The following is a 19,940-nucleotide window of genomic DNA, read 5'->3' on the forward strand; positions in this document are numbered from 1 at the left end:
TACGTAACGGTTATGTATCTTGGGCGTAAAAACAATACAAACACTAACAATAAAATATATATTTAACAAAATATCATATTATTTTTTAAGTACAAAACCATCATCTATCAACAAATTAAGGTAACAAAGTGCGACTTCATTTACACTTAATTTATTTTCTTATACATTCTTATGTCTACAAATTATTTTTAATCTGCTCAAATGTCTTTCCTTAGGTTTTCAATACCATGAAGGCGCAGACGATGCTTCCTGCCAAACGTTGACTGCGGTTAATGTGAATAATAATCATGATCTGCCTCTAATTGTATTTTGTATTACTGTTTAATTTTCTATATTATTTTCTTCCAATGAGTATTATTTGTACTGTATATATGTTTTTAACATATCCTTCTGTTTATCAATTCTTTGTTAATCTGCTCAAGCGTCTTCCCTTTAGTTTCGGGCATAATGATAGCGCACACGACGGTGCCCAAGAGGTTGATGGCGGCAAATGCGAAGAATATGGTTTGCATGCCCAAGTGTTCAGTTATTATTGCGAACAGGAGCGTCTGGGAGCCGGCCAGCGACCAGCCGTATGTCGAGATTAGGCCGAGAACTTTCGATCTCATCTGAAAAAAAATATGAAATATTTTTAAAAGGGTAAGTACCTACCTACTATTTAAACGATCAGCCATAAATCATAACCTAACCTAAAACTAAATTTACCTCCAAAAAACGAATTGAATAGCAAAACAGCAATCTGCTGTGCTAGTTAGAATCTTTTATGGATTATTTTTATGGGGGATGAGTTTCTTTGAAGTTATGAAAAAATATTAATACTTAACAATCGTTCGTTGTGAAATAACTTGACTAATCGCAACATTTAAGACCTAGTTCCCCCCGCCCATCATCCCCCACTGCCTACTTAAGTATACCTACTGCATCGTCAAAACTGCACGAAGCAATGCGCTTTGGCGATGGATAGAAGCTTTTGGAGGAACCTGGGTGGCACAATCTTCAGACACGACATTCTGCGTCTGTGTGTGTGACAAACAATCAGATTGGCAGATAGACAGATAGAAAGATGGATATGTAGGATGGATGGATGGATGGATAGGGATAGAGACAAATAAAAAGACGGATAGACAGACAGATATAGGTACAGGCAGAAAGACGGACGACAAACAGCGGGAAGGCATAAAACAGAGCAACGTAGAGTCATATGTAGAGCATGCAACGTACTTGCACGCTGAAGATCTCGGAGATGACGATGAAGGGCAGCGACATCATCTGGCCGCTGGCGAACAGACACACGCCGATGCTGAGCACGGGCAGCCACTGGGGCACGTGCCCGCCGCTCTGCAGGATCACCAGCGCTGCGCCCATGATGGCGAGTGGGACACCAGTGAACACTGCGCCTAGCACTATGAGGGGCTGGAACCACAAATACAAGGTAGTTGGTTAGGCTAGAGCTTTCGCAGGTTTGAGGGCCGGTTACAGACGGACTGCAACCCGACTGTAATTTGTATGGGAACTGCATGCCGCGTTGCGGTTTACGGTGATACCTCATTTTATTGAACGATAAACGTTTAGGTACCACTTTACCTACACTTGTACACTACAATAACATTCAGTAAAAACAAGCAAAATTAACACATTATTTTCGTTAAAATATCAATTAGCCAATGTCACATTTGAATGTACCTATGTAGGTATGAACGTGAACTCTTTATTGTACAAAATACAAATATGGCACAGGATAGGCAGTACAAAGGCGAACTTATCCATTTAAGACTCTACCCTTTTTTTTACATTTTCGTATTTACCTTTCTCCCGAGCTTCTCAATGGTAACAGCCGACAGCAGCGACCCCAGGGTCATGAGCGCGGGGAAGGCCAGCGCCTGCACCTCCGGCGCGAAGGTGACGCCGGAGTGCTGAAGGATCACCGAGGCGTACGCCATGATCCCGTAGTCGCCCCCCACGGCCAGCAGCGTCATCACCAGGAACGATATACAGAGGGCTCTGCGTGATGACTTATCTGACACTGGAAAACACATTGTTATAGTTAGAATTGTGCCACTTCCAGGTACGCGACTGCATCTTGTGACAGGATCTTAAAACAGTCTACAATTGTCTGTGTATGTTTAAGGGGGCATGCCAGAATGATGTGGTTGATGGTCTGGTCTGCGTGTCCGTAGTTACAGGGAGGAGATTCTAACTATAACTTTTTATTTTTATGTGTAATCCAGTGACATATATATTATACGATAAAAGTAAATAGAATTTTCTATGGTTTGCAAACCTTTTTGCGATCTAAGCTCTATTTTTTATATCCAAGATACTAAAATTACAGTTAGTATGCTCATTTTAATAGAGTCAGACCGAGAACCCATACAACCATTTCCAGTCGCCGTTACGACGCGGTGTTGACACATCTTGTGTCGACACCATCTGTTTCGGTCACAATTCCAGTCGCAGAGTCGTCGCCGTGTCGACACAGTTACCAGAAATGGGGAAGGGTCGACACATGACACAAAGTGACATAAAGTGTGGTCGCCGTGTGCACACATTGTTTCGGGTTTGCGACTACTTTATGTCAAAATCATTCGTTCATTCGTTCATTTTGTTCCTGTCAAATGGAAACTGTCAGATGGAAAAATACTTAAATAAAAATAAGTGACATTAATACGCCATCTCTTAAACGGATTACAAGACGTAATTATATATTGTTTGCATTTATATTACAATATGACTTAAATTATTATGGGGAATTAAACTGCTCGAGTGATTTGATAAACTAAGTGTAATATAATCAACGCGCCACCCCATTGTTTTAGTTTAGCCGGAAATGAAATTGTTTACTTCTCAGTGCCTGTGTTCATAACTATATTATTTGAAGCATTTTTAGTACTTCGATGCGTATACTATACTTAAATAACAGAAATAACGCTTTACATACTACGAAACTTGTTAATTATGATGTATAAATATGGTTCAAGGCTGAGAAATATTGCAGTCACAAATGTTTCGACTTTGTGTCGACTCTGTGTTGACACATGACACGCGCTGTCAAAAGTAATAACAAAGTTACTGGTATGTTACTGGATTTGCAAAATGGCTCCTTGTGTTGATTTGTTTTCAGATATTCTCAAAGTGTAAAAATGCCGTGGTCAGAGATGGGCATTAATCGATTAACTGTTTATTCGACTAATTAATGGAATAAAAAAAGTTAATTCTCAAATTTTAATCGCGATTAGTTTAGTCGACCTAACATAGATTGAAATTGAATTAATCTGAATATTAATCGAATAAATTATCGATTAAATCTCGATTGAAAGTTGACAGGGGGCCATTTTTGTACGTAAAAATAATAGAAATGTCTTGCATGCAGATGGTAGCAAAACACTTTGTCATAAAAGTCGAGATGGGTGTCGATATATAGGTTTTAGGGAGTGCCGATTTCGAAAATAATGACCATTTTGGAATCCGAAATGGCGGCCATGCACTGTGTCATAAAAGTCGTCATGGATGTCGTTTTATACGTTTTAGGGGGCCCCAATTTTGAAAAAGATGACCATTTTGGAATCCAAAATGGCGGCCATGCACTATGCCATAAAAGTCGTCATGGGTGTCGTTTTATAGGTTTTAGGGGGCGCAGATTTCGAAAATGATAACCATTTTGGATTCCAAGATGGCGGCCATGCACTATGTCATAAAAGTCGTCATGGATGTCGTTTTATAGGTTTTAGGGGGCCCCGATTTAGAAAATGATGACCATTTTGAAATCCAAAATGGCGGCCATGCACTATGTCATAAAAGTCGTCATGGGTGTCGTTTTATAGGTTTTGGGGGGCGCAGATTTAGAAAATGATAACCATTTTGTATTCCAAAATGGCGGCCATGCACTATGTCATAAAAGTCGTCATGGGTGTCGTTTTATAGGTTTTAGGGGGCGCAGATTTCGAAAATGATGACCATTTTGGATTCCAAGATGGCGGCCATGCACTATGTCATAAAAGTCGTCATGTATGTCGTTTTATAGGTTTTAGGGGGCCCCGCTTTCGAAAATGATGACCATTTTGGAATCCAAAATGGCGGCCATGCACTGTCATAAAAGTCGTCATGGGTGTCGTTTTATAGGTTTTGGGGGGCGCAGATTTCGAAAATGATGACTATTTTGGATTCCACTTTTATGACAAAATACGTAGCCGCCATCTTGGATTATAAAATGATCATCGTTTTCGAATTCTGCACTCCCTAAAACCTATAAATCGACATCCGTGACGACGCAAGTTATCTTTATTTTCAGATCTAACAAATTGCTACAGAATACAAAGGACAAAAAAGAAGCGAGGAGGTAATGAAACATGCAAAAATACAGATGATTCCTCGACGCAATTGGGTGATTCTTAAATTGTGTCCAGATTTTTTTTGTCATAAAAGTTTATATTTTTCACATATTACTAAATCTATGGCAAAAGTTATAATATTGCAATGGATTCCATCGCATGTAGGTATAAGTGGCAATGAGACAGCTGATGCATTAGCAAAACAGGCATGCAGCGATGGCATTGAATTTCACTTGAAACATTATATGGGGGCAATAAGGGATCATCCATTAATTACGTCACACGAATTTCTAGGTTTTTTTTACCCCTCCCCCTCCTTGTCACACTTGGTCACATTTTGCAAACCCCTCCCCCCCTGGTGTGACGTCACATTTTAGGCAATTTTGTTTTCAACGAAATCGACAATATTAACTCGGCATTATTTTTTTAATAAAAAAATATTTTTGATATATAAATATTAGTAATTTTATAAGTTTTATAACACAACGAAAGTTACATCCAAAATCTCATTATTTAACTGTACAGCGAATAAAAAAATATAAATTAATTTTCGGTTACTGATGAAGTTAAAGTGACATCACAATGTTTGTGACTCCCCCCTCCCCCATGTCACAACATGTCACATTTTCTTGACCCCCTCCCTCCCCCTAAACGTGTGACGTAATTAATGGATGACCCCTAATGACTGTTTACATTTAGTCAAATTAAAGTGTCGCGAATTGTGGAAGGAATATTTCGACGAGAGATCTAGGGACAAAGGTATTTGGTATAAGACAATATAGCCACAACCCTTTAATTCTCCTTGGATTGATAATAGTGTGTTGTGTAGGCAGGATCTAGTTTTATTATTGAGATTGCGCTCTGGACACATTCCATTGAATAAGTTCGCCTACCTCATGCGTAAAGTGAATTCGGAATTATGCACCTTATGTAATCGCGTCGAGGATGTGTATCATATTTTAATGGAGTGTGTCCGAAATGAGCGACTTAGAAGACAGATATTTCATGACAATGACAGTTCCATTGGGTTATGTAATACCTACCTTTCGAACCCCATGTCTGAGGTTGTTGAAAAGGTACTAAATATTGTTAAGTGCGGTCTGAGGGACAGAAATGTGTGATGTAATTAAACTAGATGTAGCTATTTACTTTCTTTTAACTTTGTTAATTAAGTCTGTTTTTTATGGGGTGACATATTCGTTCAATCGAAAAAGCCCCTTAATAAAGGAAAAAAAAAAAGTTCCGTGACATTTCGACCTTGTAATTTTTTAAGTAAATGTTTTTGTTTATCTATGAGGACTCACTAGAATAGTATAATCAAGGTATGTTTATATTTGATGAATGAAATAGTAACGCAAAAAAAAAATATATTTGTGTCTTATATATTCCTGCCGAAGACTTTTATTTTACCTTTTCCTTCTACACAAGTTTGGCCAAGTAATAAGAATTTAGGGCACTCAATTTTATTTTCACTTCTACAACAGTAAAGCTACGAGGCCATGTTTTGGTATCGTTTTCGTATAAATTCGCAGTACCAAATTTAGTTAAGGTATCACATTGACACCATTCCGAAGTAAAAACATATAAACTTATTAAAATACTTTCTTTTAAACTCCTCTTCACGCTTAAACTGCTGAACAGTTTTAATTTAAATTTGGTACACATATATTTTGAGTCCCGAGACAGGATATAATAAGTTATCTCAAAAATCATCCTTTAAAGGTGTGAAATGAGGTGTAGGGGGGAATTCAGAATTGACTTCTTGAAGTTAATACTGTTTAAGTTTAGGTTTGAAGTCATGTTTTTTCATCATTTTTAACTAAATCAAAGATGTAGACCATCCCAAATTTCATATAAATCGGTTCAGCGGTTATTGATTTCCCGTACAAATTTCCACGCCACTTTTCACACCTTCAAAAGATGATTTTGGTTATAAGATCTATCCTATGTCCTGTTCCGGGACGCAAACTATTTCTATACCAAATTTCAACGAAATCGGTTCAGCGGTTAAGCGTCAAGAAGAGTTTCAAAAAAACCGGCCAAGTGCGAGTCGGACTCGCGTATTAAGGGTTCCGTACATTAAGTCCGACTCGCGCTTAACTGCACATTTCTAATAGGTTTTCCTGTCATCTATAGGTAAAGAACTATTTTGTGTATTCAGACGGACATACATACAGACGCACGAGTGATCCTATAAGGGTTCCGTTTTTTCCTTTTGAGGTACGGAACCCTAAAAAGATTTATTTTTATTTTGTGGAATGGTGTCAATGTGATATCTTAAATGGATTCAGCACCCCAGATTTATACGAAAACGATACCAAACACGGCCTAGCACCTTCACTGATATAGATATATCAAGATAAAATTGAGAGCCCTAAATAAACTTTCAAGAGCGGATATCTCAAAAACTATTCAACATATCGAAAAAATTGACGGAATAAACTTGTAACAAATTAAATTACCTTTCATTTTGTATAAGTGGCCATGTCGCTGAGATGCATAGTTTCCGAGATATAATCGAAAAACGGGAAAATGGGACCTTCAAAGCCCCCTCTCTCCCCCCCGCTCAAGGGCTACGGCCGGGGACTTTTGATATGTTCACCTCCTAACTTGTCAAACCGAGTTACGGAGTCAAAAATTGTGTTCCGAGCATTTCCCTCTACAACTTTTGGAGCATTCGTTGCCTGACCTAAGTAGCTTATTGAATTTCTTTAAAAACTTTTCTGTAAAAGGTTGACGGGTGTTGGGTGTTTATATGGTTTCGGTCGATTATTATCATTTGCATTGCCCATGATGACTTACTAGAATTACGAGCACACGAGACACTAATAGTAGTTTGACAAACCTTGGTTTTCAAGAGGTATTTTATATTGACATTTGCTGTCACAAATTTGCTGTCAGATTTAGTCGCAAACCGCACGCAAAGTGCACACAAATGTGTCGACACCTTGTTACGGAAAAGTGTAGACACGGCGACGACACTTTGTTTCGAAACAATTCTAGACACATTGTGTGGACTCTGTTACGACACATCTGACATTTAGTTACCACTTTGTGATTCTGCGACTGGAATGGTTATATGGGAAATGTCTGCAGCAACTTTGATAGCCTACGCAGTGCAAGTGTCATTTTAAACGTCAAACTTCTATAAAATTATGACGTGTAAATAACACTTGCACTGCGTGGGCTATCAAAATCGCTGCAGACTTTTCTTGGTCTAACTCCACACCATACACCCTGTGTTTGCGGAAACTTTAACTGAAAGTAAATATAACAGGTTCCCATAGATAGACAATCTCAAAGACAAACTTTTAGTACAAGTAGTACGCTTAACCATAGAAACTTGCATTTATACCCTTAGAGCATTTAGTAACTGGAGACGTCATGGCTGTCATTTTCTGTACGAAACAGTCTGCCGATTTTTGCGGGAGAGAGGACATCTAATATATTGCATTGTAATGTACAAATAGCCATGTCCATAAAAAAGTTTGCACAATTGTGCAAGTTTTTCGGCAGAGGGGTAAGCTCTTAAAGGCGACGCCAGTTATTAAATACCTACTCTAAGTTTATACCTAAATAAATAGATTACTTACAGATAGACTTCCAAGATTCTGCCGGTAAGTTCTCACTGGTTATTATTTCGTTCTTCAATATGGAAATGTCGCGCTCCAGCATCTTGTGGTCTCCATCCACTTCTCGTAGCCAGGAGATCACTTTGATGGCTTCCTAATAAAAAGGAAAATACATTAGCGAGGGTTACACATATGTGCGTACGTTCGGAGTATGTATGTGTGGAAAAGGCAGATGCGGCTGGTAGGCAAATCTGTCAATAAACAGTGTGACTGATCTCCGGCCTTCTATCTTTCATATCATTTTTGTAACTAAATGTGCTCTACCCCATCCTCTCAGCCATCGGCCATATCAAATGGAGCTTAACAGAGGCGTAGCGTGGGAGGTGCTAGGGGGGCCATGACCCCGGGCGGCATATGAGAGGGAGCGGCAAACACAGCATTTAAAAAATGTAAAATTAAGAAATCGAAATTTTCTAATCGCGCTACGAAACGCGCCAATGCACCACGGGAGCGAACGAACGGCGCGAGACGGCGCTGCGGGGGCGGTTGATCGCTGCCGGAGTGTGGCGTTCCGAGCGTTCTCTGTAAGCGATCTAATGCCGGGCGCCCTCATACTAAGAGAGTCGGGCATAGCCCTACGTACTTGGCGCGCTGCGCGCATTCCAATGCCGGGAGCCCTCATGCCAAAATAGTCGAGCGTAGCCCGAAGAACGTGGCGCGCGCGATTCGATGCCAAACGCCTTTGGCGCCCTCATAGTAAAAGAGTCGGGCGTAATCCGGCGTACGTGGCGCGCTGCACACGATCCAATGCCAGACGCCTTTCGGTGCCCTCGTATTAAAAGGGCTGGGCGTAGCTCGACGTACGTAGCGCGCTGCGCGCGATCTAATGCCGGGCGCCTTCGCTTCGGTGCCCTCGTATTAAAAGGGCTGGGCGTAGCTCGACATACGTAGCGCGCTGCGCGCGTTCTAATGCCGGGCGCCTTTGGTGCCCTCGTACTAAAAGAGTACTACGTACATGGCGCGTATTGGGCGCTTTGCGTGCGCTGCTTTACTGAAGGCGCCCTCTCACAAATATAATGTAAAATTTCTTTACATTAATACCTAATTAATCACGAACCCCAAAATTAATTAAATAAAAAATAAGTTCAGAAACTAAAACCAGACTACCGCTCTAATTACGTATGCAACAAGACAAAATCCTCATCTGAAAGCTTATGACCGTAGCATATGACCACGGCTGTCATTTGAGTATTTTTGTGAATTTTGAATATACACCGTGGGAACGAGTAACCAAAACAGATTTTAAAGGTGTATTCTTGAACGCATTTTCAGACTAAAATATCATACAAAGTTTTCTAAAATCGGACTTGTTATAGAGGTTAAGATGTCGCAGATCTGCGAAATCGACTCCACACTCGCTCATTTGCGCACGAGTGTGGAGGTTAGTGACAATTCTTGTGAAAAATTGTTTGTGTAATAGGTAACTCAGTGGCAAACGCCGGTATGGCTTCGACGCTAACACTATGTGACTTGGTTTAAACATACCTACTGAAAGACGTTGAAGTTTTAACGTTTATGTAACATTTTTTGCTCCTTATGATCTCAAGAATGCGTGGTTAAAATCTGTTGGGTTACTTCGTTCCCACGGTGTATGCAAAATTTTGTCAATTATGTTACTATGTCGGCTGTATTTTTTTAAAAGATGATAAATAAATAAAATAAAATATAGATGGTCAAGCAAATCTTGTCAGTAGAAAAAGGCGCGAAATTCAAATTTTCTATGAGACGATATCCCTTCGCGCCTACATTTTTCAAATTTGTCGCCTTTTTCTACTGACAAGATCTGCTTGACCATCTTATATGTGTGATTATTTCACAGAAGTTTTTTTTTATTTTATTTCATACGGGTTTATTTTTATAGTTTTTATTTTCAGTAGTCGGGTTTTAGGTTTTTGATCATAAACGGGGCGGCAAATTTCTGGCCGGCCCCGGGCGGCAAACACATACCTACGCTACGCCGCTGGAGCTTCAGCCCGAACAGGTTCAAGACTGGCAGCCACACCATGATCCACAGCAGCTGTCTATGTGTCTGTTTAAACTGGAACAATACCTCAACTCTCCCCCTCTTCACCAAGAACGCCGGCGACTCTGGTATCCAGAACATCCCCACCAGGTTCAAGACCGGCAGCCACACCACGATCCAGAGTAACGTGTAGTAGCCCAGGTATGGAGCCATCGCGTACATTATCAACATGCCGATGCTCTGAAAGAGAAGTAAGAAAGAAATATAAATAACTATACTCGAGAGCAATTATTAGGGCGAACGAAGCGAGCCCTATCACTATTCGACGAACTATGCATTCTTGTGGTACACTTTACGGAAAAACGACTGCACTGTTAGGTTTGAAATTTGACATAGTAATGTAAATTCATGTCTAGATGTGTTATCAAACATAAAAATATAATTTTATAAACCTAAAAAAATAAAATAAAGTAATAACACTTTGTATTACTACTAGCGCCATCTGTTGGCAAAATAATGAATTATCTACTTCTCTAACAGATGGCGTTACTAGTAAAAAATAAATAAATATTGGACATACAAATTGACTAAGCCCCAAAGTAATCTCAAGGAGGCTTGTCTTGTGGGTACTCAGACAACGATACCTATGTTGTGTTTTCAATTTCAATAATGTCGATGGCGCTTACGCCATTAACAACGATGAATACAAAAGTGGGTTTAAATTTTGGATTCAGACCCACCTCGCTTCGCTTGGTTTGACTCCCAATTTAGCAATTAAGTTTCTGTGAATACCTACTAGAACAATCAATCTTGCTGTATACCTATTCACTGCGGAGGTCAATTCTGGTTTTGTGACGCTGATGAACTGATCAATCATGTTGTATTAGCAAACTTAAATCAGGGTATTTTCAGTTCGAGAAACAGTTTTGGCGCCATTAATTTATTACGTAAGACGATTTTGGGGCGGAGGGGGGTCGAACATATCTTATTTTTTCTTACAAGGGGGCGGGAGGGGGTTTTCATAGTTCTTACGTAAGATCACAAAGATGCGACTTTTTGGCATCCTTACAAAAAGTACTGGGCGACCGTGTAGGATCTAATAAGCGCTTATGAAATTGTATATTACGTGTGGATGATATTGGCAATTTGATTTTGTCGTCTGGAGACGTTTTTAATGGACAAAGTAAAAGCTGTAACAAACAGGCGTACTTGACAGCAACCGGGGTCCGGTTAGTATTTGTCTTTCTTGCTCTCACTTATAATTGCGTTCTTAAAGGCCGTAACACACTATCGCACCGTACCGCGACCTTGGTGCGGTGCGATAGTGTGTTACGGCCTTAACTGACTTATTACATACCCACCCACTCGATCGAACATGAAATAAACCTCGGATTGGATCAAAGTCGCGGTCCGGTACATACGTTTAGGTAGAAAAACTCCGCGAGCCCTTACAAAGCTCTGCTTTTTGCTAGTGATATTAGGGTCATTTTGTATAGAATACTCGTAAAAAGCAATCCATTTAATCGCTGAGACGGCTCAATGTTGATGGCTAATACATCAGGCCCCTATTTCACCATGGTGACAGGTGCGACAATTGTGGACATGACTGTTACTGACGTCACAGGCCTCCATAGGGTAACCGCTTACCATCGGATGGGCGGTGTGCTTGTTTGCCACCAAAATGTTAATTTTAAAAAAAGATGGAAGATATATAACCGACCTGTAGCAGAATCCCCGAGGACGCCAAATATCCTCTGATGGAGTCCTGCGCCATCTCCTTGACGTAGGTCGGCGCGACGCAGAACGAGCCCCCCGCCGCGATCCCGCCGCAGACCTGCGCCACGATCAGGCAGGCGGGGTGCGCTGATATTAACTTTAAGGCGAAACAAAACTGAAACAAGTATTAAACAAGTGTTATTCGTTTGTGGTGAGCGTTCCGACTGAACACTAGATGTTCACCAAGGAGGAATTTTGGCCCAAGGTGTCAAGTTTCGGCGGTTCCGCGGCCGGCTCCCTGACACTGCGGGGTTGCGTAATGCATCGCAGCGATAATGTGATTTGTAGTGTTTAGTTTCAGTTCTACGAGGCCGTGCCGTACAGCTGCGATCGTGGCCCACCAAAATGGACTCGCCGGAAGACCAGCGCCGACTCTCGGGTCAGCATTATGCTGAGGCGAGCCCATTTCGTAGAAAACAATTTGTAATTATGTTTGTATTAAGCATGTTACTTGTGTATGTACACTAAGTTTATCACGAAAAAATAAATAATTTATGATTAAAAAAATATTTTTATAATAATGTATGTTAATTTTAAGGTATTTATGTATGGACCACTAGTTGCCTGAAATAAAAATCTTCATTCATTTATTCATTCATTAAGGGTTAGGAAGGATGGGGCTTATGCCACTTTGTATTGGATCGCCAATTATTATGGTTGAGGCACAGAATAAGTAATAGTTAATTAGTTATGCTGGGTATTTTCCGCAAGTCGACAACCATTGTGCCTATTTTGCGATGGCTATAAAGTATAAGTTTAATAGGACTATACTACCGTACAGGAAGGATACTTACTACAAAACCGAAGGTTGACAGCGATTCAGGGTAGAATTATGATAACCCTTTCTTAACTTATGCAATTTTTCGACTATTTAGGGTTGTTAAAATTCAAGTAAGTAATTATCTTAAATCTGTGGTCGTGTACGCAAAGGGACGTCAAGTTTTGTCAACCCTAATAATTGGTCGGAGCAATGCTGAGCCGAACGGAGCCGAGTTTGCCCGAAGTCAGGAGTGTCTCCCCACTGATTGAGGACAAAACCGTCTTTCAGGTAAGACAGTCTACATGCTCTTCCGTTGCTTCTAATTTTTGTGCTTGTACTAATACACCACTTACAGAAGGTCGGTAGAGTTAGACCAAGAAAAGTCTGCAACGATTTTGATAGCCCACACGCAGTGCAAGTATTTTTTTAAACGTCATACTTCTATGAGATTATGACGTATATATAAGCAGCAGCTCTAGAGCACTCATAGAGAACTCTAGAGCAGAAGGAGCGAAGCTCTTCCTTTCTGACTGTGTCTGGTGAAGTATATACGTATACAAACAAGAGAGTTGTTACGATGATGGACTTCCCAACCAAAAATATTATCTACCTACATATGTACATATATGCCAGTCTTATCCACGTTCGTTGATTGATTGATAAAGTGTCAGCAATTTGAAGAAGTTTGGCCCGTCCTTAAATGAGAGAAAGTGCCCAAAGCACCCAAAAATGGTGTTCTTATTTTGCTATTTTTTTATACCACGTCGGTGGCCCTAATAGCATTTTCTTGTAGGGATATGGTTGGGCCTTTGTTTACGTATTAGTTGGGCAACCGTTATATTTGGCCGTACGATTTGCTGGAGGGCCCTCGACAAAGGCCCTCCCGAAGATTCCCAACAGAGGGCCATAAGAGTAATTTTTTCGTTGGGCCTATTTAAATAAATCATACAATTATTCAACGGTGGTGGTTTTGGTTGGGCCTATACACATTTGTTTGATGGTTGGTTAATTGTTACATTTGGCCGTACGATTTGCTGGAGGGCCCTCGACAAAGGCCCTCCCGAAGATTCCCAACAGAGGGCCATTAGAGTAATTTTTTCGTTGGGCCTATTTAAATAAATCATACAATTATTCTACGGTGGTGGTTTTGGTTGGGCCGTGGTTGGGCCTATACACATTTGTTTGATGGTTGGTTAATTGTTACATTTGGCCGTATGGCTTGCTGTAGGACCAACTGCAAAAAAATAAAAAAGGGCAATTTTTTCGTTGTGCTTCTGTTTGCAAATTCAACAATTACCCAACGGCAAGTCAGGTAGGTCGGTAGGTAGTCGTGCACCAGGTTGAAGGCCCAACACAGCTTGTCCCACAAAGGGCCAACATTGTAACTTTAACGTTGGGCCTTGTGTTAGGATTCTTACAATACTACCGTAGGTAAATAGTTGTGTAATTTATAGTGTGCCTACAGTCTAATTATGTAATGGGCTTTTGTTTACGAGTCCTACAGTTACCCTACGTTAAGTAAGTGGTTGTGTAATACGACGTTGGGCCTTTGCTGATAAATATTACAATTACGCTACGGTAGGCATTGGTTGTATCCAGATGAAGGCCCTAGGCTAGGCAGCAGTTGTTGTTAATCTTCTCTGTATCGTTCCAATTTTAGTATATGTACTGCCGAAGCAAGTACACTTACTATACACTCTAATTTGTATATATACTAACCGCACTTCGAAACTTCGTAAGCGAGATTTATGTTTTTTGAGATTTAAATTGAGACAATGTTGGTAAAATACAATTTTTTAAATTTATGTATAAATTTTATAGTTATAGCTATTAGATTTATAAGTTACTTTAAAAAAATATTATGATTATATCCGGAATAATCGAGAAAATAACTATAACTTCGATGTTTGGAGAGAGTAACGCCATCTAGTGACGCCACAAGCAAACTCAACTGGTATTGTTGGGCATCAGTACCACAGCCAATGTTGGTAAATGCGATATTTGTGCTCACTGGGCCAACGAATGTTATCGTTGTTTAGCCACCGGTACCAAAATACACAAAGGCCCATTGTTAGGCGTCAGTGCCACCGCCAATGTTGGTAAATACGATATTTGTCATCATTGGGTCATCGGATGATATCTTTGACTAGCCAACGTTACCAAAATACACAAAGGCCCATTGTTGGGCATCCGTGCCACAGCCAATGTTGGTAACTGCGGTATTCGTCACCATTGGGCCAACGAATGTTATCGTTGTTTAGCGAACGGTAGCAAAATACACAAAGGCCCATTGTTAGGCCTCAATGCTACAGCCAATGTTGGTAAATGCGATATTTGTCGTCATTGGGCCATCGTATGATATCGTTGATTAGCCAACGTTGCCAAAATAAACAAAGGCCCATTGTTGGGCATCAGTGCCACAGTCAATGTTGGTAAATGCGATATTTGTCATCATTGGGCCATCGATGATATCGTTGATTAGCCAACGTTACCAAAATACACAAAGGCCCATTGTTGGGCATCAATGCTACAGTCAATGTTGGTAAATGCGATATTTGTCGTCATTGGGCCATCGGATGATATCGTTGATTAGCCAACGTTACCAAAATAAACAAAGGCCCGTTGTTGGGCATCAATGCTACAGCCAATGTTGGTAAATGTGATATTTCTCATCATTGGGCCATCGGATGATATCGTTGATTAGCCAACGTTACCAAAATAAACAAAGGCCCATTGTTGGGCATCAGTGCCACAGCCAATGTTGGTAAATGCGATTTTTGTCATCATTGGGCCATCGGATGATATCGTTGATTAGCCAACGTTACCAAAATACACAAAGGCCCATTGTTGGGCATCAATGCTACAGCCAATGTTGGTAAATGCGATATTTGTCGTCATTGGGCCATCGGATGATATCGTCGATTAGCCAACGTTACCAAAATAAACAAAGGCCCATTGTTCGGTATCAGTGCCACAGCCAATGTTGGTAAATGCGATATTTGTCATCATTGGGCCATCGGATGATATCCTTGACTAGCCAACGTTACCAAAATACACAAAGGCCCATTGTTGGGCATCCGTGCCACAGCCAATGTTGGTAAATGCGGTATTCGTCACCATTGGGCCAACGAATGTTATCGTTGTTTAGCGAACGGTAGCAAAATACACAAAGGCCCATTGTTGGGCATCACTGCCACTGCCAATGTTGGTAAATGCGATATATGTCATCATTGGGCCAACGAATATTATCGTTGTTTAGCCAACGGTACCAAAATACACAAAGGCCCATTGTTGGGCATCTGTGCCACAGCGAATGTTGGTAAATGCGATGGCGGGCCAATACAAAATTAATGTTGGCTACGGAACGAACCTCATCCCAACGTTTTCCCTACCGTTGGCACCGTGGGCCCCAACGAAAATGCTACTAGGGGGCAAAGCATAATTATGGCCCGCCTGATGGTAAGCAGTCACCGTAGCCTATGGACGCCTGTAACACCAGAGATATTACATGCGCGTTGCCGACCCTTTCAAAACCTATACACTCCTGAAGAACCCCATACCCCTCGGAAAAACCTCTAACTACTACTACTTTCTAACTTGGATAAACTTACAATCTGCGGTGTCACAATGCATATTAAAGTAGTCCGTCGTCCGATACCATCGGCGAGGTACCCAAAGACGGCGGCCGTGGAGATGGCGGCCATGCTGATGCCGCTGGCGACGAGCGAGATCTCGTTGGTGGTGAGCGGACGCCCGGAGGGACCGAGATCCGACTGAAGCAGACCGATCACGGGCGAGATCCAGCCGTTCTGCAGCCCGTAGGTTAGGAACGGTGTGGTTGCTACAACATAGAATACGTATATTAAGTAATTCACCAATGCAACCAAATCTGCCTGCGGGAAATACCGTACACGAGCGCTTTTTTCAGGCACTAAGTATACCTCTTGCGTCGAATGATGGTCCATATAACAGTTATTTTTTAGGGTTCCGTACCCAAAGGGTAAAAACGGGACCCCTATTACTAAGACTCCGCTGTCCGTCCGTCTGTCGGTCACCAGGCTGTAAGTCATGAATCGTGATAGGTAGGTAATCAAGTCGGTCACGCACACACGCAATAGACACACGGAATTGTTTTCAAATCCTGTCTGCAATTATAGTGTTGATTCAGATAAGGGTAGCACGACGTTACTATATTATTTACAGATGAAGTTTTCACAGATGATGTATATCTGTTACCGCTATAACAACAAATACTAAAAACAAAATAAAATAAATATTTAAGTGGGGCTCCCATACAACAAACGTAATTTTTTCCGTTTTTGCGTAATGGTACGGAACCCTTCGTGCGCTAGTCCGACTCGCACTTGGCTGGTTTTATATGGATTAGAGATCTATCACGTAAAATGTTGTGACGTTAAGCACATTAATTTATTTAGAAATGTAGTAATAGTATGTAGTTCAAGTAATAAAAATACCTACGGTAAAAACATATTTCTGCAATTATTATTTAAATTAAGCCCAACCAAATGACCTTGAAGGAACTGTCTTAGGGACCATCGAGAGGATCCCTCAGAGGTCCACACACGCGGCAGGTGTATGCTCCCCCAGTGGAGGCCTCCACTTGCTCTCTTTTAAACAGGTAAACCAGGCATCGTCGTGCTTGGCTTGACCATCATGAACAGTGGCCGATTTGCCCTAAGGCCCAGTAGGCCCGGGCCTAGAGCGGCAAGATATTAGGGGCGGCCGCAAGGCGGCAGTCTATAGATGGGTGCTGAGAAAGGGGCGGCTAGTAGTTACTACAGGGCCTGGGGCCTAGGACGGCCAACACTGCAAATCCGCAACTGATCATGAATAGCACGGCGCCACGCGGGTCGCTCTTCGGCCATTTTCTGCCACTATACAATTACTGCGTAACTTATTTACCAACCGCCTGAGATAAGGGGGAGACTTAAGTAATATACTGGGTTAAGCAGATCTTGTCAGTAGAAAAAGGCGGCAAATTTGAAAAATGTATAGGCGCGAAAGGATATCATCCCATAGAAAATTTGAATTTCGCGCCTTTTTCTACTGACAAGGTTTGCTTGACCATCTATAATATTAGAATGTTTTTTATTTTTTTTGCCATTTTTTTATATTGTGACCTTTTTTGCCACTTTTGTGTTATATTTCTACTGAGAATCACGAGCTCTTTCGATCGTAACGGAATAAAAAAATGTCCCAGAGTTTTTTTCCTATTGTGTTACCATTTCCCCATATACTTTTGTATGGCGGTAACAAAAAGGAAAGTTTGACAAATGTATGGAAGTTTTAGGTTTAATTTTAATTTAATTTTATTGTAATTCTATGGAAGTTTTCTGGAATAAAACAATTTCATTTCATTTCATTAGGACACTTCTTTCTCCTATAAGGATGGAAAGGGCTCGCGATCCTGACTAGAAATAACACAAAAGTGGCAAAAAATGTCACAATATATATAAAAATGGCAAAAATAAAAGAAACGCTCATTGAAATAAACTTACCAATAGCACCTATAAGCCACTGTTTATATATGGTACCCTCCTTGGTATCCTTGGCTGTCATTGTGGTGGGTTTACTTCTTCACTTAGCTGGTTTAAGTATATACTATACGTGTGTTAACTGAATTTTACCCAAGACAAAGATCGTCGAAAGACGGCGCTCGAAACGTCAGAGGTAACTTTAAGTTTATTTTAAATAACAAACATGTTGTTTTTAGCTGCTGTTAGGCAGTTATTAATCCATGACACTAATTATTAATTATATTAGTTAATTTAAATATTAAACTGTTGATAAACTTCTGTTATTGTTAATTTAAATTGAATTAAATGCACTAATGTGCTACTACGAAATCCGGTTAGCACCACATTTTTGAAAGAAATGGCTTCGTACAAAGGACGTCTCGCTTATAAATGATTCCTTATTTAACTTAAACGTGTCTATGTTTATTTTGTGCACTATAAAGATAAAAACATACAATGACATATGACACAGCAAGAAACATTCAGACGGATTATTAATACCTACTTAGCTTAATTTGTACACATTGCACATTGTGTCGAAATTACTTACGTCAGTATAATTGCTTTGTGTCATGAAACTCATGAATAACTAGGTATATCGGAATCTGTATATAGGTACCTATAGGTATATATTTTAAAATTAATTCTAAATGTGGCCCAGGGGGCCGATTTTTGAATTTCGATCGCTCGATTTCGTCACTCGAAAATCGTTCGAAAACGGCGAAATGCTAATTTTTGAAATACTAGCAATAGAAATTCGGAATCTAGTGGTATTAACCACTCGTTTTCAATTCTATTAGTATAGAATTTAAATGCCTAGTATTGGAGTTATTATTGAACGACATACACGAAATCGAGCGGTCGAAATTCAAAAATCGGCCCCCAGGTTAGAAGAAAAATCACTACATATTATAAAACAAAGTTTCCCCCGCGTCTGTCTGTCTGTATGTTTGCGATAAACTCAAAAACTACTGAACGGATTTTCATGCGGTTTTCACCTATTGATAGTGTGATTCTTGAGCAAGGTTTAGGTACTTATATAATTTGCTAAGGTTTTGGGTAACCCGTGCGAAGCCGGGGCAGGTCGCTAGTCTTTACTATAGCCAAATAACGTAAACTTAAACGAAGTAAAAATAACACAAAACAAAATTCAAGAGTCGCTCAGTTTGATATCAAACCCCGTCAGGGCAATCTATCCTATTTGGTCAGAAAATAAAATCAATCTCATGTAAAGTCCACACGTGTAAGTTTTTATGACCAATTTTAATGTCACTGAACGCACATTAATTTTAGCTGTCCACAACAAACGCACGCACTGCCTACCACTGGCATACTAGCGTCTAAAATTGGCATTTTTGCGTCCGCATCTAATGACTAGATCGATCTAGGGATCAATTGGGATCAAATGGGATCGCGTGCCATTGGCCTTGAGGTTTATTTTTACACGTGGCAATAAAATTGACAATTTAATGAACTTGCACGTGCAATACATCGACTGGATGCTACATCACGGGAATCGGGATGGGCCGGGTCTCTATTGTTTCCCATAAAGTTTTAGGTCATAAATTTCATAATGTATTGTTTGTCCGAATTTTCGTTAGTCATAATTTGGTATATTGATTTGTCATAATTTGGTTTTTCTCAGAAACGCGTAACTTTTTAGGATTGCCATAAAAGTTAAAACAAACCTAACCTAACCTATCTATAATACCTAAGATAACCTTGCGAAAATCCTGAAAAGTTAACGGTGTCTGAATGACTAAAATGATAATCTGACAATCAATTACATTATGACTTTCAATAATTATGTCAAACAAAGGGATACGGGATGCCACATATATATGATACCTTTGATTTGGATGACGACCGGTCTGGCCTAGGGGGTAGTATGGGGTAGTGACTCTGCCTATGAAGCTGATGGTCCCGGGTTCAAATAGTTTCAAA

At 40.4% G+C, this 19,940-nt stretch overlaps 1 protein-coding gene across 1 annotated transcript; it reads right to left on the reverse strand.

Annotated features, from left to right (window-relative positions):
* Positions 1–44: 44 nt before the first annotated feature.
* Positions 45–18,532, reverse strand: LOC134803887 (facilitated trehalose transporter Tret1-like). Its single transcript, XM_063776710.1, has 8 exons — positions 17,979–18,532; positions 16,071–16,300; positions 11,644–11,814; positions 10,011–10,163; positions 7,922–8,054; positions 1,806–2,023; positions 1,222–1,413; positions 45–608 (listed from the first exon to the last, which is right to left on the reverse strand). Exons 1-8 carry the CDS (start codon positions 18,037–18,039, stop codon positions 378–380), a joined length of 1,389 nt encoding a protein of 462 aa, XP_063632780.1. The 5' UTR covers positions 18,040–18,532; the 3' UTR covers positions 45–377.
* Positions 18,533–19,940: the final 1,408 nt, after the last annotated feature.

Source organism: Cydia splendana, chromosome 27 (assembly GCF_910591565.1).
Source record: "Cydia splendana chromosome 27, ilCydSple1.2, whole genome shotgun sequence".
NCBI lineage: Eukaryota > Metazoa > Arthropoda > Insecta > Lepidoptera > Tortricidae > Cydia > Cydia splendana.

Excerpts from the sequence above, each read along its gene's own strand:
- LOC134803887 (XM_063776710.1), bottom strand. The coding sequence starts at position 18,039 with ATGACAGCCAAGGATACCAAGGAGGGTACCATATATAAACAGTGGCTT. Across the intron at positions 16,301-17,978 it reads GTGGCTTATAGGTGCTATTG|CAACCACACCGTTCCTAACC; the intron begins GTAAGTTTATTT and ends TCTATGTTGTAG. Across the intron at positions 2,024-7,921 it reads AGAATCTTGGAAGTCTATCT|TGTCAGATAAGTCATCACGC; the intron begins GTAAGTAATCTA and ends TGTGTTTTCCAG.